This window comes from Culex pipiens, chromosome 2 (assembly GCF_016801865.2).
Source record: "Culex pipiens pallens isolate TS chromosome 2, TS_CPP_V2, whole genome shotgun sequence".
Lineage (NCBI taxonomy): Eukaryota > Metazoa > Arthropoda > Insecta > Diptera > Culicidae > Culex > Culex pipiens.
The window spans coordinates 14427867-14455576 of record NC_068938.1 but is presented as its reverse complement, the minus strand read 5'-3'; the positions used below and the strand labels follow the sequence as shown (position 1 = coordinate 14455576).

Genomic DNA, 27710 nt, shown 5'->3' with positions numbered 1-27710 from the left:
TTAAAATTGTTTTATTTTTTTATAACTCAAATTACAATACTTCTCATTTCCTCCTCATAAGAAAGGACTGGTTTAGGTTGACAGAAGCGGCCATGTTGAAAGTGGTTTAGTTTGACAATAGGTTTTTTTCTCTTTGTTTATCCCATCCCAGTGATTATAGTCTGGCAGGTGGCACTGCTCGCTAAAATGTTGCTTTGATAGTTTTACGGAAAAAGGGCACTTCTCTAGTACCGACGTAAGAATCGAGTATCCACCTGCTGAAAAATGAACGCAACTTTAAATAGTGGTTGCGTTTCCCCATTACCGACGTAACACTCAAGTACTTCATCAGAATTCTGATGATAGTATGCAAATTCGATTTCTTTTATAAGAGCCAAATAACCAAATGCAAACATTCAGTGTATGCTGAATGTTTACATTTGATTATTTAATTCTTTTGCAGAAGTTAACTGCTTGTTTTAATATTTCTTTTTTTTTTACAGATCATCAGGAAGGAAATGGCAACGGCAGTTTGATGGTAAGTTATCCAGAAGAGATTGTTCGAATCAATCGAATCTGATATTTGTTTAATTCTTGCAGGTCAGACTGGACATTCGTGAAAAGCAAAATCGACGAGGATTTTCGTGAGTTCTGATGATTGAATGCTGCCGAGGAAAAAGTGCAAATTGACGAAGATTTTCGTGAGTTCTTATGATTGAATGCTGCCGAGGAAAAAGTGCAAATTGACGAAGATTTTCGTGAGTTCTTATGATTGAATGCTGCCGAGGAAAAAGTGCAAATTGACGAAGATTTTTGTGAGTTCAGATGATTGAATGCTGCCGAGGAAAAAGTGCAAATTGACGAAGATTTTCGTGAGTTCTGATGATTGAATACTGCCGAAGACGGTATGCAAATCGACGAGGATTTTCGTGAGTTCTGATGATTGAATACGGCCTAGGACTCTCCCTAAATCAACGAAGATGTTCGTGAGTTCTGATTATTGAATGCTGCCGTAAAAAGTCGACGAAGGTGTATGCTGCCAGAAACAAGGTTAGTACTGGTTTCGATTAATTTTTTAATCAATCTAGTTGAATTTTGCTTGACGGAGTTTTCCGTCAGATTTTGGGGATATTTTTCGGATAAATTAAATGGCAATCAAGTTGTTTGAAACAGTTCTATAATCTTTTTTTATTGGGATTGAGTCTTCTTTTTTGCAATTTCTTACGGCTTAAAACATATGTATATTGATAAACTCTAAAAAAATATACTTCAATAATGATCGTGTTAAAAGTAATGCTTTACAGTACACAAAAAAAAAACTATTGCAAAATGTGTGTATGTGAATTTGTGTTTCGCTACAAACGCTACTCTTAATATCGTTCTGTGTGAGGGAGGGGCAGGTTTGATTGTGAAAGTGTGCCGGTGAGTTTTACTATTGTTTTGCGATGTTACTATTAACTAAATGGCTAACGTGTTAATATCCGGTGAGCCGTCGTCTTTCTTCCAGAGGGAAACGGACGCTCTGCGCTCTCTTAATATCACATTATATGCCATTGCGGTAGTTTTTGGGGGGTGAGTGTTGCTTTCGGGTTGGATTATTTGCATGTTTGAACTCGTGTAAATTATCCTACTTGAGACGAAAACTTAGTCTATTTTGCAAAAAGTGTGTGTTTATTTGTTTAAAAAAATCTGACCGTATTTACAGTGCTTACCGAACTAAACATAAGGAAGATTTCGATTTCCATTTAAAGCCAACAAAAAGAAGTAGAGAATATTCCACTAATTGTATAGTAAAACAAAATCGACCCTTTTCAAAACAACAAAAAAAAAAATCCACTAATTACCAATATTTCACACAACATGGTTTGCCTCAGTAAACTAATAGTTTTTCTTCTCTCTTCTTTCGCATATAAATTTGTCCAATATAAATTTCTCTGACATCACATTTGTTTGAATTTTGTAAATTTCATAACACTCTTTTTAGCATTTAAACTTTCTCTTGAAATGGAAGCCAATTGTGAAGGTAGGTTTTTTGTTTCCTCTCAAACTTAGCCTAGCTTTGCCCTATAAAAATACAAACAAACCAATAAGGAAGTTGTCGTTGGAAGAACAAAAAATAATGAGTACTTTTCTCGGCTGGATCAACCACTTATCAAACTAGTCTTAGTTTTAGTTCCAAAAAAAAAAAAAAAACATAAATTCTATTCCTAAGCTGTAAAAACTGTACACTCGCACATGCGCTCGCTATCTCTCTCTCTTTTTTCTCTCTTACTCTGTTTCTCCACACTCTTCCCCTGCAATAATCTGTTATCTGGCTACTGGTGGAAAACATCATTTTGCTACTGTTTTAGTTGGGATCATCTCGGCGTTTGCCACATTATTACAATTTAAAAGAGCCTGATAAAAGTTCTACTTTTCGACCGTGATTTTCCGCGCTATGATACAATGAATTTTTCATCCCTTTGACCCACAATTTAACTAGTGCCGGCAGTTAGGATCAACTGCTCCCATTGTTCGACGCAACGACGGTGGGAAGCAGATCGACCAACTGCCGTTTTTTATCTCTCTCTCGCTTCTCAATCTCTGTACAATTATCGAAAGGTTTGATACTCTTTTTTTTGTCTCGATCTCTATGATTGTGTAGTCGACCTGGCGAATAAACTCTGAATGTTAACAATAATGAGAACGATTGGCACATTTTTTTTCTTCCTTTGATTAATTTTTTTATCTCGCTTCAATTTCTCGTCGTTCATATCACACAGTTGTATTGTTTTGTTAAACAACGATTAACATGAGCGGAAACTAGCAGCGCGCGATTGTCGCTACCGATTCTCGATCAAGTTGGCCGTGGCTGCGTCGCCGCAACCAACCGAACGCAGCCACAACAGCTAGGAGCGCGAAGGCGCGGGGTGGAACGTCTGTATGTTACCAAGAAATGGGAAGGATGGCACCATCTGAGATCGCCCGTTAGCACAAGCTATCGCACGCGCGCACTCCCTTAGCAATATTGTGTGGCTGCGTGCCTGATTGTCTTCTTCCAGCTCTGTTAGCTCTTTTTTTACTTGTAGTACATGGAGTCGGATTTGCTGAGATCCGTGGGCATCATGCTTTCGTCGTCACTGCCGCGATGCGGCGGCGGTTGTGGCTGGTGCTGCTGCTGGTGGTGGTGGTCGTTGGCTGGGGACGGGCTTCGGTCGTTCCGCTCGTGGTGTTCCCGGTCGTGGTGCTCGGCGGCCAGGTGTTCGTGCCGGCGTTGCTCCTCCTGATCTTCCCGGTGGCGGGCTTCGGCCGCGGCGACGACGGCTGCGGCAGCCGCAGCTTGGGCCTGCATCTGCTGTTGGTGCAAGTGGTGCAGGTTGTTGCTGATGGTGTGCAGGGATTGGGAGTTGAGGGAGAGTGGGCTGGGGGAGGTTGGTGGCGAACCCGCATCGTGGGCCTGTTGGGATTGCTGTTGTTGTTGCTGCTGGCGTAACAGCTGGATGGTGGTCAGGCCGTTGGCGTTTCTGATCAGTCTGTGGAAGGAGAGAGGAGGGAAGCGTTAGTCTTGATGGCTGGTGCTAACGCTCGGCGTTGAAACTTACGGGTAGCAGTCAACTCCGTTGGAACCGGTTCCGTAGTACTTGCGATCGCTGGTACTCAGGTCGGTTGGCTTCAGCTCGTCGATGTCGGTTTCCATCTTGATGGTCGGATGATGGGTAGCACCATTCGTGGACTGACCGTTGGAGCTGGGTACCGAAGCGGATGACGTTACGTGGGGATGATGTAGAGCGGACGGAGACAGAGGGCCATTGGCCTGTTGTTGTTGCTGCTGCTGTTGTTGGTGAGACGCGGCTGCAGCTACGGCTGCGGCGGCCAAGTGGTGGATGTTAGCACCATTCGGCAGCAGAGACATTAGCGAATGCTGGCTGGCAGCACTGGCTGCGGCGGCGGCGGCAGCAGCCGACTGTCCGTTGGCGTTCTGGCTGGCCATCGTTTGGCGCAGCAGCGAAATGTTCTTGATGCTCTTGAGCTCCGTCGGGTTGCGGAGAAATCTGTGGGGAAGAGAGAGAAAGAAAGATGGTTAAGTCCTGTCCGTTTCAAAAACCTTCGCTCCAAGTACTTACTGGTAGCAGTGACGCTCGCCCTGCACCTTGCGCAGAATGTTGACGCGGTAGTAGTACCGCAGCGCCCGCGACATCTTGTCGTAGTTCATCGACAGGTGGTTCTTCTGCTTGCCCCACAGCTTGGCCAGTCCAGCCGGGTCGACGATCTTGAAGACGCCCGTGTCGCGGCACTTCCACGCGATGTAGCTGCTGTAGCGCTGGGCCGGATCGTTCAGCAGTTGCTGCAAAAAGTCCCACAGGAGGCGGCCATCTGGAGGAAAAAGAGGAAAGGGAGTTGGTTAGGAACATCTTGCTTCGAGGTCAGTGCGAGAAAGTACTTACTTGTGTTGGGTTCCGGGCCGTCGGGGAAAAACTCCCGCTTGACGGGAAGAAAAGCTCCCGGAGTGGTCGGTGCCGACGAGGAGCCGTTGGGTGATGCACTAGACGGTGGCGATAGGGTCGGCGACTTCAGGTTCAGCGAGTGACTGGACGATCCGTTGGACGAGTTTCCGTTGCTTGATCGGTCACCGGCGCTGGGCGAGCTGCTGATGGTGTTGGCATTGCTGCTGTTGTTCAGCAGGGCCGAAACCGGGTACTGCAGAGTCTTGGTGTCGAGCAGCTGCAGCTGGCCAAGGTGTTGGGTCTCCTTGGAGATGGGCGTCAACGGAGGGCTCTGGTTGCTGGGGTTGAGCAACGGAAGCTTGCTGTCCGGATGGGACAGTGGAAGTGGGTGGTGATATCCGGCGGTTGAATTGTCCTCGTCCGAATCAGACTGGTTGCTGCTGCCACCGGATGTGCTGTTCTGGGTGTGACTACTGCTGCTGCTGGATGACTTCTGGAACACGTTCTGCAGCTGTTCTTGGTGGCTTTGCGGTGGACTTCCAGCTTGGGAATCGATGGATGGAGCCGGGCTGAGCGTTACCGAGTTGGACGCAGCCATAAACTGTTGCAGGTGGGAGTTGTGGAAGAAGGGACTGTCCGGAGGTGCCAGAGCACTCCAGTTGGGCGTTGGTGGATGGCTGTGAGGTGACAGTGGGTACCGGCTCGTCGGAGTGACCGGACTGCTCGGCAAGTGACGATGCAGCGACTGGGCGTCGCGCACCAGCATCTGGAGCACGTTGTGCAGTACGTCACCGGCTCCCGGGCTACGCTCGGCCAGGTCATTCTTTGTGAGTACGCACAGCGCCTTACCGTTCATCTGGAACAGGTCCAGATCGAACTTGGGCAGATCAAACTCGCGCTCGCAGAAGCGCAGAAATACCGCAACCTCCTCGCGACCCCAAATCCGAGGATCTGTGTTGAGTTGTGGCGGCAGCTGGGTCTTAAGGTCTGCCAACGGGCTGGGAGGTGCCGGCGGGTACCGCCACAGCAGATCCGAACCCCAGATACCGAGCGGTGCCGGTGGGTTCAACGGGGACAACGGAATCGGTAACAGCTTCATTGTGTGTGTATTTTTGGTCGCGTTGATGTTACTTCTGAAAAAGACGGAGAAAAGATCTACAATTAGTATAAAGGTTGAATAGCTTGTCCCGACCGGGAGAGAGGACATTGTACCGAAGGGCCCGTCGCGTAATGAGTGAAACTTGTTCTATAATGGGATCTCGCGCGCTAGTTCGAACCCCGTACGTGTGTGTGTGTGTCTTCTTCCCTGCCCTGCCCGCCATACCCAGGCTGCGAAAGGTCATAATTTCATTACTACAAGAGCGGAAAGGCAATCCGGGAAATGAGGACTGTCTCGAGGCGATTTTTTGCTTCCCGTCCCGCCACGTTGCCTCCATCGAGCATGCATGGCCTCCTGCGTTGAGCGCGCGTGTGACGGACGGACGGGGCAGGGTACAGAAAGAGATTGAGTGAAGATGCTGCGGCGGCCTACCGTGTTGGGCGGGGTGATTTGGACGGTTATCGTACTAAATTTTGATTGGATAAGCTGACATTTTGACAATTTAAAGCAATCTTAAAAATAAATGTTTGAAAGCATTTCCCAAACACCGACGTAACAATCGAGCTACCAACTCGTCAACAGTGCAACATTGATAGTATTTATTTCATTAATCATATTTTTGTTTTTTTTTTCAGGTTCAAGTCATCGAGGAGGAAAACTTCTGTCAACAGACGATGTCAAATTTCGGTAAGTTACGTTTAGTTAAAATCGACGAAGATTTTCGTGAGTTCTGATGATTGAAAAATTGACGTCCGATAATCCTCTAAATTACCCCGAATGTCGCATCTTGTCTACCACGTCGTCGACGGCGACGTTGATGATGATGAGAGGAGGATGTGGATAGAACGGACCAACCAACCAACCGGCAGCACCGACAGCAGCAGAGTGCTTTGCGCTTGGATCGGTCACGGTAGGAGGTACCTTCGGGTTCGGGCAGTGTGTGAACATACCCCAACTGGAGCGTCTGTAGAGGCAAGAACATGCAGCGGAGAAACCGAAGAAAGCGCGCGCTGTGAGATGAAGTGTATTCAAATAACATCCGCTAGTTCAGGTTTTCAGCGGAAATTGATTTTTTTTTTATGATATGTATAAAAATATTTCTCATCTTCGTTCGTTCTTTCTTCGTGGCCGCGGTGCGGCTCTTTCGGGACCGGGAAGGGCGGCGGGGTTAACCGCAGAAGGGCGCGCGCGGGCAGAAAGTAGGACGTGGAGGGCGCTCCAGCAGGAGAAGGTCAGAGCATCCAGCGTGCTGTAGAAGGGGAGGGACAACCCCCCCGGTGCGTCTCCTCCTCATCATTCGGCTGACCGCGCCGCAGCGCGTGAAAGAGTTGCAGCGCGTCGTTTTCTTTCTCTGTTAATTATTTTTTCATCATTGCTTTTTAAACAAAAAGAAAGAAGACCCGGAGGAATGGACACACAGCTAAGGAAACACACGCCACAAGGAAGATCGGTTGAGAATCTTCACTGCGTTTGCTGGAGGAAACGGGATGTGTAATATGTGTTTACCTTTCCCCTCTCTGGACCGCCAGCCCGCCCTGACCACCGGTCGTCACGGGGCCACGGTCCGGCATTCGAAAGGCAAATATTTACACTCCGGACCAGCGGAGCAGCGGTTGGAGTAACTATGGGAAGAGAAAACTGATTTACTCGTTTCGTAGAAAATTGATTTGCTCTCTTCGTAGTTCGTTCGATCGTTTGTGTAACTCACAAAAAAATGAGCAAAGAAAAGGAAGACGCGCGCGCGCACCGCTTTGGAGTCACGTTTTGTAATAGTCAAAGGTTAGAAAATGACCCATTACGGAAGCGCGGAGGTGGCGACCGCTGCTTCAAACTTTTCGAATATTTCCATCTCAAGTAGTCTCGCTTCCTCATTTGAGAGGATAATCCGGCTGGGCAACTTGAGTGCGACGGTTCGCGGATTAAGATATACCGAGAGGAAGCGCAGAAGAGAGAGTACTTGAGATGCGTTAGGCCATCGCAGAGGACAACGATCCTGATGAGTTGTGTGCGGTGAAGACAAGGAATGTCGCTCTCGAAGATCCCGGATTTCTAATTCAAGAGGATAGATTTCCATGCGGGATGAGCTTCCGCGTCAAGTACATGCATTTTGAAGTAGTTGCTGGGGCTATTGAGAGTTGACTAAATGTAGTTGATCATTTAACTAATATATTCGCTTTTCTTTTTTTTCAGATTTGATTCCCGCAAACGTACATAAGGAGCGTTTCCCTAACACCGACGTAATATGCGAGTACCTCTAGTAGACAGCACTAAGGGTTTTACCAAAAGTGTAATTTTCTTTATTTTCAGATTTTGTTTCCCGTAAACAAAAAAGTCTACGAAAAGCGTTTCCCTATCACGGAAGTTACACTTCAGGACCTGCATCAAAAAGTATGCTGTTTTAAACGATTTAAATATTCTTTAAAACGTTTTTTTTTATTTTCAGAATACACCAACAGCACAAAGTGACGAAGATTTTCGTGAGTTCTGATGGTTGGCTGCCAAAATCGACGAAGATTTTCGTGAGTTCTGAATACTGAATGCTGCCTAAGTTGACGAAGAGTTTCGTGAGTTCTGATGATTGAATGCTCTTACGAGTCAAAGTGGTGGTTTTCTAGCTCCAATCCAAAAAATGCGGCGATTTAAGACGCAGACTCCAACGGTGCAGGTGAGTAACGAGATCTTTAAACCCGCTCCCCCCAAAAAACTAGAATTAGTGCCGCGAGACCGCGCGCTCCTCCTCAAAAGAAGCGACCGTTGTCGTTCGTAATGCGGATGGACCGTGGAATGAGGTTTATGTACGCTTCATTAGTTCCTACTTCTTCTCTTCTCGGCTCCACCGACCTGACCCCAAGCGATTAAAGGACCGCGACTCTTCGGGGCTTCTTGTGTTGATCCATCTTCCGTTGTCGTGTCTTCGTCGTTTCTTGTTGATGATCTGTTTTCCTGTTTCTTTTGCGTATATGTTCAAGAACCCATTCGCGGCAGCGAGCGCTCGCGATGACTTGTGGTAATTTCCCAGTTTCTTTTGGGTTGGATGTTTCTCTCGCTCTTGTTCAACGTGTTTCACGGGAAGTGAAATTTAATGTATGTGTGTGTGTGTGTGCGCGCCCGCAAGAGAAGACGAACAAAAAGGAAACGACGGAGATTCTCGGGAAGGTGCGCGCGCGGAGGATGCTGAGCGGAGCTCACGGGAATAACCGGTTTAAACGGAAACTAAAATGATATTATAAATAAAGTCCATAAAGACTTTTTTTTATTCATCATCTTTTCCTGTTTCGTCCCGCGCACTCTGATCGTCCGGTCATTGCTGCAACCATTAAGAACTGATAATAGCTGCACACACACAGGATCAGTCTGAGCCGGTGGCAGTAGCGGTCGGTTTAATTAGTCTCGGCAACAGAACGAACGAACGAGCGGAGAACAATCAACTCTCGATGCAAGACCATAAAAAAGCGGCGGCGATGCTGCAGATGGTTGACGGAGTGCCGCTGTGCAACTGTAAATTTAAATCGCCTCGGCTTCCAAGGACTGAAGAAGCGCCGTGTAAGAATCGAAGAAGCGACGGCAGTGCGTGACAGTGCTTCCGCGTTGAGTCGCGTTAGCCAGCAGGAATTGATTTGCGATGTACAGCAAGCCATGCTGATTAATTAACCAAGTCCGGGGGAAATGCGCAGCGCCGCCAACTAGATGAGCGACAATCCATCAGTTGCTCCTTCTTGTTTTGAGCGCCTGCTTAGCGGCGAGCGAACTGATTTGTTTATGTAAATACTGCTCTTACTTGTTTTATTGAATTCTAAACACTCGCGATCGCGAGAGCTATTCGCTTCCTGGATGGTTCCTGGCTAGCGCGAGCGCGAGCTCTTGCGTCATCGGGCCCGGGGCGTTAATCTCGAGTGTAAACTTGGGTCGGTTTCCTGTTTCTCAGGTGCTAAACGCGCCAAGAAGTGGCCGGGATTGCTGGCACAAAAAGAAAGAAACAGGAAAGAGATAGCATTCCTCGCGTAACGAGCCAGTTTGTTATGTGCGCATTTGTATGTAAATAAACAGCGACTTTATATTTATACACCCTCCAAGAGAGTTAGTAACCTTCAAACGAAAAGAAAATTGCAAAATACTTTCCCAAAGCCCATCGCAGTAGTCCACAGGAAGATATCCCACCGCGCGCGTTGGAATCTGTTTCCTATAACGACTCGGACTCTGTTCGATCTAAGTAGCGCTGTGAGCGCTTCCCGTTGACGCCACGCGCAATTAGAATACTGCCAAGTCCGACTCTAATTTGCATATCGCGCTCATTAAGACGAGCTCAGAGTTGCGACGTTCGCCGCCAGGGGGTGCGGAAGCGAGCGGAGAGATTAACATCTCTGCCCATTATTCTCGCGGAGCGCCAAGATTTGCGAGCCGAACTGCTTTTTTTTATTTGTTTACACGAAAGATGTCGCGGGAATGTTTAATTTTTGGGAGAAAAACCAACGCAGCAAAGCTGCGCGAGCAAGATGGCGTCCGGACTGCTTGGATCGAACTGAACTCTAGCCTTTCGAGACTGCTGTTCGAATCAGTTCCTGGAATAGTCGTCAGCTCGCGTAACGCGTCGTCACGGGTAGCTGACACGGTTTGCGCACCCGGTTTAAGATTAGACAGCGCACCGCCACATGAATGTTGTCGTGGTGCAACATTCTGTGGGTTTTGTCTTTACCATTCGAAACCTGTGTGTTGAGATACTACTTGCCGGTGACGGGAGAGGTGGAACGTAACGTTCATTTCCGCATTGCTTCGCTTCGGGAGACTGGCCAGCAGTCGTGGTCGCCAGGCTTAAGTCACTGCGTCACGTTGCTTGTTATTATTTATTTCGCTCGATGAATATTCTAAATTGAAATGTCAAACGGCGGCTGCGGTGCAGAGTCGTCGGGAATTTCCTGGCTCTCGGTCCGAATCTCAGCATCGCATCTCAGAGTGGAGTCGCAAGTTATTTAAGAGATTTTATCGCCCTATATTATCACACTTGTTGCTGCTGGCGCAGCGGTCGCGCGCTCTGCCTTATTTCAATAATAAATTTTATTATGTTGGTATGTATGTTATTTAACGTCTTTTCCCTTCCCTCCCGATTTGGCCAGTGCGCTCTCGCCGACACGATTCCGGCTCCGAGAGATAGAGCCTAAGCGCGATCTACACGGAGAGTCGCCCGGTTACGTCACGGAGCGTTGCAGCACACCGCCGTCAGCTCCGTATTGTTTCTCATCGTTTACCCTCTTAGGGGCGGCTCGCGCTGGAAGGTACGGCCGGTTACATCATTTTCACTTTTTTTTCCTTCTCCGCGCAAGATCCCCCCACCTCCGCGAACCGCGCTGGAGGTCGTGTCACACTTTTGGAGGTGCACATAATCGCGTCACCTGGTCTCGAGTTCCGACGGCGATGGAGGAAGCAAGGAAAGCAAACCTCGAAAGTCGGTCAAAATTTTAAATTCATAATATGGTTAAGTAATAGGCGCATTTGCAGCGCGCGCGAACGCCTTGCTTGGAAGGTGGTCAGCTGGAGCGGAGCTCGCGCTTCGGAACCGGCTCCAACTGACTTACATTCGCCGTTTTCCGAGAGAGAGAGAGAGAGAGCAAGTGTAAGCTGGTGAGCGCGCTTGCTAAGCATGTTACGCATGTGGCCCAATTTGCTCAGTAGGCGCGCGATTTAGAGGTGTTATCGCATCGCGCAGTGATTCACTCTGACACGCCTACCGCGCTAGTCACAGTCAGTTGCCTAAGTTTGGAGCAACACGTAACGCTGGATCTTAGTAGGCCAGAAGCTTGTTACCCAGCTTGTCCTGGTCACCATAACGGATCGGACAACTAGATCGCGTTAACGACGTCAACCTCATTTGTTGATAACCACGTCGTCGTTGTAACGGATCTTTCCCCGGGTAGCCCGCTGATAAAGGGCCCAACTGTATCGACAGAGGGCTATCATTACCTCCGCTTCTTCCACCGCTCGTTGAACATCTGGCGAATGTGTCACTGCAGCGACTACCGACTCAAAATTAACGGCTTTCACCAGGCAGGCAGCGCGACCACTCTCCACTTTCACCTCTCTCTTCCGGGCACGGGAGGGACCACCACTACCGTCGATTCCAAAGAGAAAGAGACTCCGCCGATAAGACACAATTAACGATTCAATGTCATTGCCAATCGATTCCGTGAGCGCGCGGCCCGGCTTCACAAAGAGTGCTTCCTCTCTTGGGCGGATATTGGCGTCGTGCACAAAAGGGGGCGCAATAAAGTGCGATTATCACGTAGGAAGGCGGAATTTGTGGGAGCTCCTTTTTGTTGCGATCTGGATGTTCTTATCTTGATCGCGGTTTGTTTTGTTCTCCTTTTCTTCTGAGTTCGACATTTGGTAGAATCGAAGTCGGCGACGCCAAATAACGCCACGTAACGTTTCTCGTCAGACGCTTGTTGACGCGTTAGAACTTGACACACAATCTTCCCGTGCTTGGCCCACTCCACCACTCAAGTGATGGATTACTTTTGCATTTCAAGTGTCTCTCGCTCTTTGGTCTCACTTTACCTGGCGTGAAACGTTTTAGCAGGAAATCGCTCGCGGTTCACGTTTTTGAGACCGGAATTAATTAGTAGCTATTAATAACAAGCCGGGCCAGGCCACTCCAACGCGCGCTGTCTGCAAGGAGTCGTCCGGCTCGAAGAATTTTCGCTCGTTTACGACATTCCCCGCTTCTTCGGTCCGGTTTTTTGTACACACTCGCACTCGTGAGCTAAATTCGGTATGGTAATTAGTGTGACTAGCTGGATTTTCCGGCCCGCACACTCTTTTCTGAAAGGGAGCAGCAGGGCGGAATTGCCGCCGGCGACGACGCCAGATTCCAGTTCGACAAGAGAGACTGTTTCGTTTCGACGGTGCAAATTGGCCACCGTTGAAGGGTTCTTCACACGCTGCGCTCTTGAGTTGTTGTGTTTCTGTCTTCGTTGACTTCTTCTGACTTGTGGTGTGGAGTGGTAGCTGGGGGCTTAAATTACGTTCCCATCAGTCGCAATCTGAGCGCGCGGTCCACACGCGATTGGAACCGGAAATGGCAAATAAAAGTTAATATTTCAATTTTGAGGATCCGTCCGTGCAGCCTCTTTTCTCTGCGTTTATCTTTGTCGAGCATCTTTCACTCCATGTTCAGGGGTCAGGTGATGGTCGAAAAATGTCGGTTGGCCTTCCCCAATTAAGCGGTCCCAAGTCCATTTAAAATAATAGCCGGGCCATATTCGTTGCGGGGCTCAGGACTTTCGAGCGAGTGCGTTTGCCCAAAAGGGATTAATTCTGCACACGACGACGCAAGCGGGCAAGAGGTGGACATTTTTGGCTCACCTTCACTGTGCCCGGTCCGTCACCGGGTGTGCCCGGAGAAAAGAGATCAAAAATCAATTTCCTCAATTTATATCATCGACCGGATATTACTCTTACTAAATCTATAAATACTTGGCCCGTGACGGTCGGTCGGCCGGCATGGCACGCTCGGATGGGACCGAGGGGGTCGAGAAATGAGCATCGACAGAAACGTTTCCGCCGCCCAGAAACCCCCTTCCGGAAGTGCTTGCTGACAGTGCTCCGACCGTCAGTGACGGGGGTTTTACCCCGCGCTCTCTCTCTTTGGGGGTGGTATAAACAAATGTGTTCCATATCAGTAGCGGTCCCCTGACGGCGGGAAGAACTCTCTGCACCCTAGGGTACAGTGCTGATAGATGGCTTCGATTTGAAGTCACTCAAATCTGAGTTTGAACAGTAGCGCCGCCAAGCGGCCACTAGTGATCCTCGAACGTAGTGCCAATTGGCAGCTATTGACCGCTAACCCTAGCCAAGTTGGAGGAAAAAAAGAAACAGTTTGAGTTAATATTTCGTTCGACCCCCGCGCCTATGGCTTCCAGTATTATTATTGTTGTTGTTATGCATATACTCACTCTTTTTTTCAACTCTACTATTTATAGAGAAAGAGTGGTATCGGTCGCGGACTCTTTTTTTTTCGTATTATTTGTGCCCTGTGTGCCGCGCTTCGGAATCAATATATTTATGGAGCGATTATTATTGCGGGCATTGGATCGCGACCCCCCTTCCTATCGGGGGAGGGTGTGCGAGCGAGAAAGCAACAGGAAAATGAGCAATTAATTTGCTTTGTGTGGCAGAAATAATTCCTGATATTAACCCCGGAATTGACAATTTATTGCTTGGGCTAACCTGCCTGTGTGTGTGCGTACTTGCGTCTATGAGCATTTGATTACCATAACAATACCGACCCGATAACGCAATCGCTGATGAGACTCTCTCAGCAAGCCATGATTAATCGGCTCGCCGAGTAGGCTTTGGGAATTAGATCAGAGGAGATTAACGCGCTCAGCGCCTACTACGACAGGAAGTGCGTGCCCGGCTTTTAGCGCGAACTTAGGCGTATGACAAGTAAATTAAAATTCCTTTCGCGAGGGTGTGTTTGTGCGAGCGAAAAGTCACCCGAAAAAAAGCAAAACAAAAGGCAAGAATAGTCATCGCTTCGTCGTCGTCGCCGTCGAAGACGACGAAAGAGTCAGACACATTCTGTCGAGGTCAAATTGCAAATAAGTTATTTCCGGCTTCACGTACGCGAAAACAGCGCGCTCGAGAGCGTAAAGAGCTCCAACGCAAGAGTGTGAACGCGAAACAAACGGAAAATAGCGACTGTGTTTGTACTTTTAAGTGCGCTCAGCTGTTGTGTGCGACGCACACACACGCCTTGCGGCGGCTTAAAGACAGACAGATAGACAGACGGACAAGTACCGGGTTGTGTGTGCCGGCTTCGCTGAGGAAGCGTATTCTTACGAAATGATACACACAACAAGCTCAACAAACGGTTTCTTCTCTCCCGCCCTCGCGATTTGTAGCGAGCGAGAGAGAGTGCGAGAGGGAATGAGCGCGAGCGAAAAGGAAACGAAATTCGCGAGAACTTGGACGGCAAACGGTACAAACCGAGTGAGAGCGCAAAACTCATCAAAGAAGGCGACGCGCGCGGAGGAAAAGACGAAGGAGCAACAACTTGCTGTCACGCGGAGAGGAGTTTTTTTTGTGTTTGCGAAAGACAAAATGTTCTCAACGCGAAGCAACAGGCACGGCGGCAGGGGTGATCGAATTGATAAGACTTTTTTCGATTTGTTTTCAGGAAATAAAGTCGGCGAGGAGCTCGGGAAGCTGAAGAAGTTGAAACCAACGAAGATTTTCGTGAGTTCTGATGATTGCAAGCTGACAACGAAAGGTAAACAATCGACGAAGATTTTCGTGAGTTCTGATAGACATTGACAAAGAAAAGCTAACAATCGACGAAGATTTTCGGGAGTTCTGATGCCGGACATCCCTACCGTCTTGTTGTGACGACCCGTCTCTCACTGCGCCCCGAGATCCGCGCTCCCGCTGGACCCTGCTCGCCAACCTGCCCCAACCCGGAACGCGGAACGGTTTACGTAAGAGAATTGAAGTTAAAATAAGGAAAACAGAAACAAACACACAGTCGGGCAGCGCACAGCAAAAAATCGCGCTTGCGATTGTGTCGTACCATCGTCGCCGTGAGTTGTGAGTAGCAGCTGGATGATTGTGTCTCTCAAGACTTGAGCGCGGAGCGCGAGACGACGTCAAGGAGGAAGCGCGGCGGACCGTCACCACCACCAAACCGCGTGCGGCTGTAAATGTGTATCGAGAGTATAGGTGAAGGCGGAAGCTCGAGAATGAATAATATACTTTTGAATTAGCAAATTCGCTTATTAGCGCGCGACGGTGGACTGTTGGACCGTCGCATTGGTGGTGGTGGCGGCGATGTCAGACAGCAGGAAAAGAATTGGAATCCAGGAAGAGAATGGACTCGAAACAAAACCAGAAGACGACCTGAACGAGGAAGCGACGGCGACGTGTGCAGAGTTACCCGTGAACAGGATACAAGAATGTCGGAACGGCACGGACGAACGGACAGCAGTGGTTCTTTTGTGCCGTATCATCCGAGATCTGCGTCATTCGCACGCTGGATTCTGTTTGTCTTTCCCCGGATTTGACACGAAAGCAGCACACACATCTGTGTGCGGTGTTGTCGCGAGAAGTATAATGATATCATCATTAGGCAGTTAGAATTTCTCGCCGAGAAGATGAAGTGGAAAAACTATGAATACTAATTGCGGTGGAGTCGCGCGAACAAGAGGAGAGACAGAAGAAGGCAAACACGGGTAGAGCGGGGGGCGGCGAAGAATGCAGACACGGAAATATGAGTCGCAGTTTGCGCGCGGCTTAAAATAACTGCTGCTCGCAAGAACCGGACTGGAAAATTCAGATGATTCACGTTCTCGCTGTTGCACATCTCGGTTTGCGCGCCATGTTTTTAATACCAACAGGAAGTGCACTCGCGAACGCAAGCGAGTTAATGTGCGAGATAAAGGTCTCGGGAGTTGAGGAAGAAGGAAACAGTTATTCCCGGAGAAACGTAAATCTTACGAGAATAGCAGAGCGATTAGCATGTATAAATTCAGCGCTGGCGTGAAATGCACATCCGGAACGTGCCAGCGAAGCCGACGAGTTAGTCATAAGTGCCAGCGCATGAGACTCACGGCGCGTGGGTGGTTCCCGCTCGAATTGGACAAGCCGTTTGCGGTGCAGATTTTAATCATGTTCGGATTATTATTAATCGACCGTCGATTTGCTGTCAATCGAGTCAGTCGCTAGCCAAGCGAACGAAGGAAGCATGGTACGGCACGTAACTTCTGATTACGTTTGCGGAAATCTACACCGTCGTTGCGACGACCAACCAGAAGGAGCTGCCGCGTACGAATATTTACACAACAATCTGCGATAAAAATCTATGGAAAGAGTAAACACTGAGGCACAAGATTAGTAAACATGCCGACAAACGAGAGCTACTCCACACAAGTGCAGAACCCGGCTTAACTTGAATTCTACTGCCGTAGTTGTGCAGTAGTTCCACGCATACACCGCAGCATCGCCGCGGAGCGGACAAGGAACACAAAACAGAACGCGCCAATAAAACCAATCAACTGTGCGACGACTGGCGGTGACGACGGTGACTGGTTATCCTTGGATCGGTCGCGATTTCCGTTATTTTCAAGCCGAAGCAGGAACTAGCGCGCCTTTTGGAGGCACGGCACGATACCGTTTGTAGACGGAAGCGCTTCGTGCGAGACAAGTTTATTGATCTATCAAGTCGCTCGGTTTAGCGGGCGCGCGTGAGAGAAGCTTCTCTGCAAAAAAGGGGGCGAGAACGGCGCACGTGGAGTAGTGCCAACCTGTTGCACGCGATAGGAATGCCGAAAATCTCGTTCCTCTAGCGATGCATAAGCTTGAGAGGAATGCGACAATTGTAGGGTTCGCCTACTGGGATGCGCATCATCGTTCCAAATTGAGGCGTTCGCGGCGTAATGATGACCTTTCTCGAGAACCGTTCTCCGAAATCTGAATAATCGCCGGAGCTCAGCTATTTTTTAATGACCATGGTCAGAGGAGGTGTTCGGGAAAGAAAGGCCCCACCATAATTGTAATTGTCCGTCTCTCGGGGCTCGGGTTGATTGGAGAATTTCGGGCCCCGGAGCGACACATCGGCTTAGAGACTTCTGAAAAGATCTCATTTTGCCACGTCTGGTTTCCACAGAAATTCGTGACTCGAGATTTTTTCACTTCTATATCGTCATCATCTCATCTTCACCGGTTCAGAATAATCAGGAAGAATGGGTAGTGAAGAGAGAAGAGTTAAAAGAGTTCTGCCCTTCCGATCGTTTTTTTCTCATCCTAGAATGGCCCCCCGAAACACCGCCGCCGCCGCCATCGTAGCAGGCGAAATTTAAATCTTAATCCACGCGCGCGCGCGTTCTCTTTCCCGCTCTTGTCCGCCTTGTTTTTGTTGTTGTTTCCTCCTAGAGGTGTACGAAGACGCCGCGCCGCTTCCATTTTCGCCTACTGCGAGAGGCTTGCTCGGTTGACGAGATCTAACCTTGAAATGTCAGTAACCTCTGGCTCCGGTTGGGGGTTTCTTGTGCCTTTTCTCCGCGCGCGCACCGGTTCTTCAGAACAGGAACTACTTCTGCTAGGAGTAGTTTGTTGGACAGGTGACTTTCAAGATGGCGTCGACTTATCAGCTTCTTCCCATTACTGGTAGGGGCGAGCCGCCTTGATTGATCGTGTGCGCACACGGTAAACAATAGAGAGGACTTTCCTTCTGACGTCCCGCAGGGTGATTAGATATCTGTATAATTTAGCTTTCGGAACAATACGGAAGCTGATAACGGGGCACCACCGGTGGCACTGACGATAACAAACGCGGAGAATGGTCAATTGACACGGGTTTTTTACGGGATTTGGACAGATAACATTGTTCAGAAGCCATGCGCAGGCTAAAGTCCGGAACTGTGTGTTGGGTAGAGTTTGGCGAGCTACTCCAAGCGAAGAGTCCCGCAAGTCAGGAACTTGTTCTGATTGACTGTTGTTTACTCGCTGTGTTGGCTCAGAACAAGAGTACACAGACAGAGAGTGAACACATCATAGCGGGCAGCGCCAGGCTGATAACAAGTTAGTTCCTGTTGTGCGAGTGTGTTGACACTGCAATCCAAGCAGCAGGCTGCTGCGAGAGTTGGGCAAACGCAAGGAGTTGACAAATTCAGCGCGCGCACACTTTGATTGACTGTTGCCGTTTTTTTTCTTGGCGATGAGTTATTAAACAATTGACCGCAAGTGGGTCTTGAGTGCACCAGCCGGGCCAACATTCAATTAAGAACAAGAGCTATTTTTTACTGTTAGCGCGGAGTGCGGACAAATTAACTGTTATCATCAGCCTGTGCTGTGAGCTGTCCGACGATTATGAGCGCTGTCGTCGTGTGCAGAAAGTGGAGCATAAGACGAGAGTGCCGTATTGCTGATAAACGAGTTTTGCCGGACTGCAGAAGCGCGCTAATCAGCTGATTCGTTAACAAGTTTCACATACATCGCGCTTCGCGATGTCTCAAATTATGCAATCGAACACACATCGAAGCAGGCCGTCAGCGTCTTTCCCGAGCCCTTTGGGAACAACGGGAGGCTTATTAGTCAGCCATATTGGATTGCAGAACACGAGCAGAGTGCGCGTCGGGCCGTAATTCGAACCCGCTCCTTGGGGCGAGTTCACATGCTGGCGTTTGGACGGAGTTGAACATAAAAAAAATACCCCCGAGTTGACAATAACAACGGGTACTTGGCCGCGGGTAGCGGTTGTTCCCGACGGGTTGTGTGTGCGGATTTGCTGGCGTCGGCGTAAATGGTGTAATTTTATTAATTGCACTATGGCCGCACGCAAATTTTGTGCATTTCACACACTTTTTGGGCAACCTGGTTCCGCGACGCACCGTTGCGCTGATGGTGCACTTTATTTGGTCGCCGTTGGCCGCGCGAACATACACACACACAGCGACACGCAAAATTTATGAATATTATTTCCTTTCTGATAGGTGCAGTTTAACGTGCACGCGTTTGACAGCTGACTGTGCGCGTTTTGCGGGTACCGGAATTGTGCTTTTTTTTTGGGTTCCGCAACGGACCTTTGGACCTTAAAGCTGCAGCCAAATTTGGTTGCAGTAGGCGCTGAGTTGTCTCGTTTGTTTATGTGTCGTGGAAGTTTGTCGCACACAGGTAAACAGATTGCGTTGAAATATGACTCGACTCGATATCCGGCTTTGTTTTAGCTTGTCATAACTTAACGGAAGTTTGACTAACTGTCAAGCGATCACGGCTAGCTTTGATCGCGTTTAGGACGCCATCTCCCCGCACTGTACACTATACTACCCAGCGAAGAGATGCCGTAGAATCACGTGCACGGACGGTAATTTGAGAAGTTCTTAACGGCCACTGACCTGCCCAAATCCAGCGTGCGTGAGTGTGTGTGTGTTGCCAAATCAATTATGGCTCCACTGCGGAGCCGTCTGACCACGTACAAAAAAAAAAACCTAGACGATTAGACGACTCGTTAGGACAATAAATGGGCATTACGTGGAAAGAGTTGGAAGAACTGAGATGAAGAGATGCTGATGGAGATTGAGAGCCGGTGGAAGAGCCCGGACACAAAACCTGTGCTCGCGGCTGAAGAACTTGAAAATCATCTTCCCTTCGCGTCCGTCCCGCTGCCGCTGCGCGGCAGGTCCGGCTTCCTAGATCTTCGACTTCTTTGAAACTTCGCTTTTTTTCGGTTACTTTGAAACGATTAAAATTATCACAAATTTAAATTCTTCTCTCTCTCGCGCGCGCTCGTTCTGGAGGTGATGTTTGCGCCTTCTTATAAACCTTCCCATTTCGATGGCGATGCTGCTGCCGTGGTTGGGCTCGCTCTAGGTTCGTCGGACGCGGAACTCTGCTTCTCCGCGCGGGAACAACGACCGGTCGAACTCTGTGTTAGGGAAGAAGGGAGAGCGCGCGAAGGTGTAGACACAACTCCGGAGAAGAAAGCTTCAAATCTAAAAGGTAAATAACACTTTACGAGCATCCCATTCCTGATACTTCTTTTGAAAAACGCTCAACGCTTGGGCACCGACTCTTGGTCTTCTTGGCGGTGTTGTTGTTCTGCGTTAGGTCGGTTGATGTAAGGCTGATGATGCTGGCAAGACTAGCCGAAAAAAAACGAGGAACGTTTTACGCAGCATGGGATGAAAAATCGTTCCTGAAAGATTTCTTTCTCCGGAGTTTCGTGTTTTCGGGTTGGGCTGTTTCCTCTAATGCTTCGGTCGTTTTTTGTTGTGTGTTGTTCGAGTTTCGAGGTTGGCTCACTCTCTACACAGGAAAACAAAGGAAGATCTTACATTCCAACGATCTCTTCGTCGTTTCCCTTTGCCCTCCTCGGGTCGCTTCGTCTCGTGGTAATCTTAGAAGAGGTCCTTTTTCCCGAATTATTTTTTTGTCGGCCTTTGTTATTTTAGTTGGTGGGTCCCAAAGTGAGACAGAGAGAGAGAATGAAGTGGGAAAAAAGCGTTCTCTATTCATACAAATAGAGAACCTCTAAATGGATCTAGTTTTGGGTTTCCTGGGAAAAACGAGCCAACAGGAACCAATCTGATTTATGGCGTTGAGCGCGCTTTGTTGTGGACTCTGGTGGTCAAAAGGGCCGATCGTCCTCTCGATTTGTGACAGATTTTATTCGACTTAGTACTTTTGATGTACTCGTTTTTTTTGGAATTGAACTCAATGTTTTTCTTGCCGTTTCATGGTGTCTGTTTCAACGGTTCCTGCTCTGTTTGAGGAGGGCAGGAAGTCAACGAAAATATTATTTTAACAAACATAACACATTTGGCTTCGACTGAATGGGAAGAATAGAAGAACATGGTCATGAGAGTCAGGTAGGGAGTTCTAGGAATTTGAAGGTTTGTTGGTTTGCCAAAACCTGCTGAAGTTTGTACTTCATGGAACGCTTTTCCAGAATTCAAGATGGCGACCAATGTCTGAACCTGAGTTGTTTTCCGAGAAGTCTTGATTTGACACCAATGCTATGCTATGCTATGCAAGATCTGTTCGCCTATGATCAGATTAAACGACAAGTTCAGCCAATTCTACCGGATAAGATAACCCAAAGTCTACCGACGTTCCGGCTGCTGATTGTGACGTGATCCGGTCATATAACCGGTCCACAAAACGTCAACTTTTGCGAGTATTAAGTATGCGCACGTTTTGCACCGAAAGTCGACAAATTCCCAATCGTAAAGCAATAAACTTCGGTGGCGGAACCGTGCCGAATCCCGGCTCCAGATTGGTCGAGGTAGCAAAACACACTTTGCTCTTATCGCCGTCAGATTTGGACACGCTAATCAATTGTTTTGTACCGAAGAAGACGCGTCGGGAAGTTTATTGTTCCTGGCTGCTGTTGCCGATTTTTTGAGGTGTTTATGACGCAAAGCGTGAAATTTTAGATAAGTAATTGCGACGGCTGCGACTAATTAAACTTTGCTCGAAGCGACTTCTGCAAATGAGAGTTCGCTCAGTGTACTAGCGCGCAGCGCGCTTCGAGCACAAAAATCAACGAGCTTTGTTGAAGACGCGAGAACGCATCGTTTAACCCCTTAAATGTTTCGCCACGAAGAAGCAAGTGTTGCCGTCGGCAAACACAATAGACCAGGGGTGCTCAAAGTTTTTGGAGGCCGGGCCAAATGTGAAGCTCAAATTAGCTTGCGGGCCAAATTTACAAAACAGGTAATAAAAAAAAAATCATTATTTTAATTTGAAAAATTACATCTATCAGTTAAAGTTTTTTGAAGTTTCTGTTATTTTTACATAACATTAATAACATTTTCGTTAGTAACATTTTCGTTAATAACAATTCTATCAGTTTTCTATCAGTATTGTTTATTTAATTGTTTAAGGTATTTGAAAAAAAGTTTATTTAGTTCAATGTACTTGTGTTTTCATTAAATTTTAAAAGATTTTTTTTACAATTCGAAAATGGTGAAATGTAATCTAAACAATTTATGAAACGGCGTAATTTTATCTTTGAATTAAGTGTAACTAAAGAAAAGTCGTTGTGAACTAGAAATCCAACATTTCAATGAAAAAAATGTTTAAAATACCCGTAAAGTTGATTTGCAATCTTTATATGACAAAAAATTTAAGTTTCGACGAAAAAAAAACATTTTAGCAAAAAACACTAACTGCCTTTGTAATGGAGCACTTCCATTGGAGCAGTTTTTTTTCATTTTTCTACAATGTATTTCTTATGGGAGAACTGTCATTTCTACCACTCGAATTCGGTGCTCCATTGATTTCAGTTGATTGCACTTAAATTTCCATTGATATTTTGAAGTATTCTGAAAAAAATGGCGCCTGATTATTTGAGCCAATTTTTAAAAATTATGAGGGAGGGGAGGTTTGGTCGACAAAAGCTTTGTGAAATATTCGCAACAACCTTTTTCCTCCGATTTCAATAAATATTTTGTCTGCCTGAATAAGATGGTAGGCAATCAGATTCGGTATCCAGCTGTCATGAGTTTGAACCCGAGGGAAGTTTGATGGTCAGTTCCTTAAAAATGGTCATTATAACTTTCAAACTAATATGGAATACTTATATTATTTGCAATTATTACAGATTTCTACTTAGTCAAATTTAAACGTTCGATAAACATTTCCAAAAATGTTCGATGAAAGTTTTGACGATATTTACTTGTTTAACTTACATTTAAACGTGTAAAATAGTTTTAATTATTAATATTTTTGTACATAAATTTGTTTCATAAAATGGGATCAATATATTTATAAATCATTAGGTTTTGTTTTGAGAAAAAATATAAAAAAATGCCACCATATTTTTTTATTATTACCCCTCATTTTGAAAAAGCATGAAATCACTTTACAAGTGTTCCACGGGCCATTTTACATGATCATTCAAAATGGGTCCGCGGGCCACAAAAAACCACGTCGCGGGCCACGTTTGGCCCGCGGGCCATACTTTGGTCACCCCTGCAATAGACTCTCAAATGAAAACCTTGCGTCACTCCTCTCCAAGTGGCACAGTTGTTATTTATTAATGCCGGATCTTTTGTCGCAGAACCTCCAAGGGACGACTTTTACGGAAATTTGATTTCGCTACACATGACACACTTCCTACGGTCGCGACAAGTGTAACATTATTCCCCTAACCTCAACTCGGAACAGCCCTAACCTAGCCACGCTCTCTCGGCGTCGACCAATTGTTCGCATGTGTTACGGATGATGATGACAATAAATGCTCATCCCTCAAACCCCTCGACGCGAGGGGTTGATTCCGGTTTCACCGGAGATGAACAGCTATCCGAGAAGGGGGAAGGGAAACTCATTTCCGAATCCTCAGCCTACTGCGTCGCCGCTTCCTTCCTGAAGGGCTGAATTGTTATTATTATTGCATAACTTCAAAAACTGTTACACACTTGTCGTAAAAAGGCGAGGGGAACGTCGGGAGGAAAACAGGAAGAGTCGTCGGCTTTTGCAAAGGGGCGAATTAATCGCCATACGGGAGATGAGTTGCAACAGGGGGAAAGAGGGACGGTCTATGTAATTCATTTTCTATTGCTTGAAAATCTGTTCCGATTTTCACGCAGCAAGGGAGGAGGAGGGTTCGGGCTGGAATCACATCAGGTGTTACGTCCTACACTTGTCTCTCCCGTAAGGGGGCGTGAGGGAAGCGATTGTGTTTATAGATGTCACACATGTGCCTGGAAGGATGAACCCCTCTCTTGTAAAAGCTATAAATAATTAATTTTCTTGTTCTTTCAACGAAGATTGGACGATGGGATGTTGGTTCCCAGCAACACCTTGCGAGGCAAGTGTAACGGACGAGGTGATTAGCAGGCCCCGTCAACCTGTCTATGGAATGTGACCGATTAGCTTGGACAAAATCGGGGCCGGTCAGTTCCACCCACTTCTTCCAAGAACTACCAAACTCAAGTACGGATATACGGCAGGTAGACGGAAGAGCGAGGTTCCACAAGTGTTGGTACTCGATATTAACAGCACGCTAAACATTTCCTAAAGAGTCATAAAACTGACGGTTGAAGAAGGAGGTGCGCAGGGAACCTTAAGAGAAGGACACTCAGGGCAACAAGTGCATGAGGGCCGAAGGACGACTTCCTGGATACCTGAGAACCCCGTGGGGTGACTCGGCATCCAGATCCTCAGCGCTAAAGAAGGAGGAGCAGCATTAGGACGACAAGTGCGAACTCGAGAAGAAGATGCTATTTATTTTTACTACCCTCTCGAAGGGTACGCACCGAGGAGCGATCACACTGCTGACCCAAGGAAGGCACCAGGAAAAGATAATATTAGCATTAGTCCGGATCCAGCAGGAGCAACTGAACAGGTGAAAAGAACAGGCACTTGAGAGGGATGGAGAGCAAATCCAGGACCCCGACCCGTCATAATGCCATAAAGCATCATTCTGTCCTGAAAAGATGAACGAGAGGAAGTTCAAGAGGAACAATAAAGAACCTCTTAAGAGGGTAGAGTACAGGTACTTGCTACACGCTAATTCATATGCAAATTCCAGTACCCGTTGGAGAGGTTACCGGGGACTACCTGTCCGGTCGGAAAGAGAGCGTTCGGCTTAGCTACCCCGCAAATAATGACAGATTAATGCGATGAGGCGATTACCCCGCCGTACGGCTCTTGACACCAGGAATCAAGCTTAATCCGCTTCTCGTGAAGAGTAGGAAGAAGCAAACCCCCTGCTCTGGAAATCACACGTGTGTGTCCTTCGCGCTCGCTTTCCCGGCGGCAAAACACAGCGCGCACCGAAAGGCGGAAGAAACATAAAGCTGACGGAAAATGTGTGTGTGCATAACCGCAAAAGAAGGGCGCGCACAACAAAACCACTGTCTACTGCGAGCAAGAAAGTACATTGTACTGTACACCAAAGCTGTCATTACAGTCGTGCACAGGCGAACTCGGTGTGGGACAGTTAGGAACGACCCAGCCGGAGCAGAACGATGCAGTTTCCCGCGAGAATGTTTTCAGCAGCATTTTTGCGGTTCTTCTTCCTGACTCGCGCCGAGATTCGTAAACATAAACGGAAGTCGAGCGCCTTTTTGCGCACTCCAAAACAAAACCGAAAATAATACACAACAAAAAACGAGTTTCTTTTCCAGCCCGTCGCGCCCGCGCGACGGAAAAGTGAAACGAGAATCGCATTTGCAGTGCGCAAAGTGCACAGTCAAAAAGGGAGCGAACTTTTGCGGGTGTCGAAGAAGGCGCTGCGTCGCAGGTTGACGATTCTTTGACGCACTTTTCGTCAAGAAGATGATTTGCGAGTTCAGATTTTTCACTGTGCAGTTGAGTTGCACATATGCAAATCGGTGAACCAAACTCGCTGCACACAGTGCAGTCGTTGCCGGCTTGAAAGGAAGGCAAAGAAAGAAAACTAAGGTACGATATGAGCGTGCGGGGGGAAGTTTTGCACAAGAAATATATATGTGTACACAGAAAAAAAAAGTTGAATTTTGGAATGTTGAAAATTTGGTAGGTTGAATATTACCTCTTTATTTGTGTAATATTACATAAAAAATGTGTAAAAGTGTGAACCTGATGAATATTCATCAAAAACTGATGAAAATTCATCATTTTCTGGGGTAAAATTTATCATTACCATCATTTTTTTTTCTGTGTACCGTTTCCGACTCTCTCTCTCTCGCTGACAGTGGCAGGCTAATGTACCGGCTAGTCGGAGCTGTCGGAAATGAGTGTGTACGGACGCCGGAAGTAGGAAAAAAATGACCACATCTTGCGCGCGCTCGTTTTGATTTAGCGTGTAAGTTGATTATTTCGATAGAACTTGTTGCGAGATGTAAGAAAACCGGAGGGAGTCGTCGAGTTGATTGAAGTTGAAAGAGGTTCTTGGTAGGGGGGAAGTCAGGCCCCTATTGTTGATTCTCGATTTAGGGAAGACGTCGACGTGTCGGAAACCGCACCCGGGGAACGACGACGACGACGAATGAGAAAAATCTCATCAATCATAATTTATTATTCAAATTTATGTAGATTCTGTGAGAGGAGAACCAAGTTGGGAACGCGCGCCAGCTACTAGCGCGCGGGAGTAGTAGGCTGTGACTTTTGAACGTTACCCGGAAGATCCGAGTAGGCACAAAGATCACGTGGCGCGAGTCAATTGGGTAGGTTTCTGGGAAAAGGGTTTCGCGCGGTTGAGAAATTGGGCAGATTAGGGGAGTCCAAAAGGGTAATCGATCATCCCGAGGGTGATGATGCGTAGAAAAACGGGGAATTTAACTTACCTAGAGCCCTTCAAGGGTCGGTGTCCGGATAATCCTGGTACGTCGCGAGACTTGCACTTCAATGGCGACGTTTTGACGGGGTTTTCCTAAGCGTGTGTGTCAGTCTTTGCTACACAGTTACTTTACATGTCATTTTCCGGCTCTTTTACTGGATCGGCTCCAACTCTTCTCCTGGTACACCCAGTGAATGTTTACACAAGTTTGTTTTCCGCACAAGTTTGCACTTCAGCGTCGTCAAGCCGGAAAAACCAGCATCGGAAGAGTTATGTTATCGGCGCTGATTAGTCATATAGACCCCGCTGGTTTCCGTTGGTGTGTTGGACCAGCTGTTGCTGCACCCCACGTGTGCGTGCTCGTACTCAACACCTTCGCTCAATTACCGAGTGGACGCGACTCTTCGCCGTCGTCGACTTCGTGTTTCACCTGTTTGTTCTTCCGGGCTCGATAGGCCACGCACATGCACTTCACTCTGTGTACTACTGTACCGTACACCTTTTTTGTTGCTGGTTCTTCTTCACTGTCTCCTTGCGTTTACGTTCTGTTTCCGCGTTTCTTCACTTGGTTTTGTCACTCTCGAGTTGTCGCGCGTCTTGATGTTCGCGAATTCTATGATCTTTATTGGATCTCGACAACAAACCGATGTGTGCGGATCCCTAAAATCTCATCAATTCGCGACCGCGCGCGATTTCCTTGTTGTGTAGGTTTTGACTCTGCTACAGCTCACCCGGTCTCTTCACGTTCAATTCCGGCTTCTCGACAAACCGGTTCTCGTGAAAATATTACACACTCGCGGGCGAGATGATTCCTCGCCTTTTGCTTTATTATTTTTTTTGTGGGATGATGTTCTCGCGATCCCGGAACAGTCACCAGCACACTCTGGATTCTTCTTGCTATACGTTCTTTGCTGATTACTCGAAAAAAATACACACTCTTGGACGACACACACTTTGTGCCAATAGCTCAAAGGCTTCACTCGCTCTGTATACGAAATCACGAAATCCCAACCAAAATCTCAGTCCTCGGCGGAACTCGACACAGACACAGAGACACGTCGTTCCACGACGACACACCAGCGACTACTGAACCGAAGTTGTTTGCAAAGACCGGACCGTAGTTCTTCGCTGGTACCGCGCGCGCGACAAGTGTGGAAAACCGTGCCTCCCTCAACGCGGACTCAATGAGAAGTGTACCATACATCCACTGGTTGACTGTTGTTGCCTGCCGTTCGCATCTTCCCTCTCTCGAACTCTTTCGCTCTCTCTCTTCCCACAAATCCGCTCTCCTCTTTCTCTGCGCTCACGTAACGCTCGTTTGCGCTTTGATTTTGGCCTGGCTTGCTTTGCTTTGCGGGCGCGCGGTGAAGCAAGTGTAAAGCGAAGAAAAGTGCCGATAAAGTTCCGGAGAATGGAAGAAAGTTCTCACACCAACACCGGGCTCGGTCGCGGAGAC

At 47.5% G+C, this 27710-nt stretch overlaps 1 protein-coding gene and 1 long non-coding RNA gene across 2 annotated transcripts; one reads left to right on the top strand and one right to left on the bottom strand.

The window, feature by feature from the left end:
- Nucleotides 1-345: 345 nt before the first annotated feature.
- LOC128092784 (uncharacterized) lies at nt 346-21617 on the top strand. The gene is made up of 8 exons (XR_008212002.1): nt 346-517; nt 580-1029; nt 6138-6189; nt 7693-7739; nt 7810-7890; nt 7946-8167; nt 14675-19161; nt 19215-21617. It is a non-coding gene; the product is annotated as an uncharacterized LOC128092784 (long non-coding RNA).
- On the bottom strand, nt 2549-27453 carry LOC120413842 (ets DNA-binding protein pokkuri-like). Its single transcript, XM_039574797.2, has 5 exons — nt 26262-27453; nt 4404-5536; nt 4083-4332; nt 3561-4010; nt 2549-3491 (listed from the first exon to the last, which is right to left on the bottom strand). The coding sequence occupies exons 2-5, from the start codon at nt 5500-5502 to the stop codon at nt 3038-3040; spliced, it is 2253 nt and encodes a 750-aa protein (XP_039430731.1). The 5' UTR covers nt 5503-5536; nt 26262-27453; the 3' UTR covers nt 2549-3037.
- Nucleotides 27454-27710: the final 257 nt, after the last annotated feature.

Bases quoted from the DNA above. Each gene is read 5' to 3' on its own strand.
- LOC120413842 (XM_039574797.2), bottom strand. From the start codon at position 5,502: ATGAAGCTGTTACCGATTCCGTTGTCCCCGTTGAACCCACCGGCACCG. The intron at 4,011-4,082 runs GTAAGTACTTGG...TCTTCCCCACAG, and splicing joins GGCGAGCGTCACTGCTACCA to ATTTCTCCGCAACCCGACGG. The intron at 3,492-3,560 runs GTAAGTTTCAAC...CTCCTTCCACAG, and splicing joins AACGGAGTTGACTGCTACCC to ACTGATCAGAAACGCCAACG.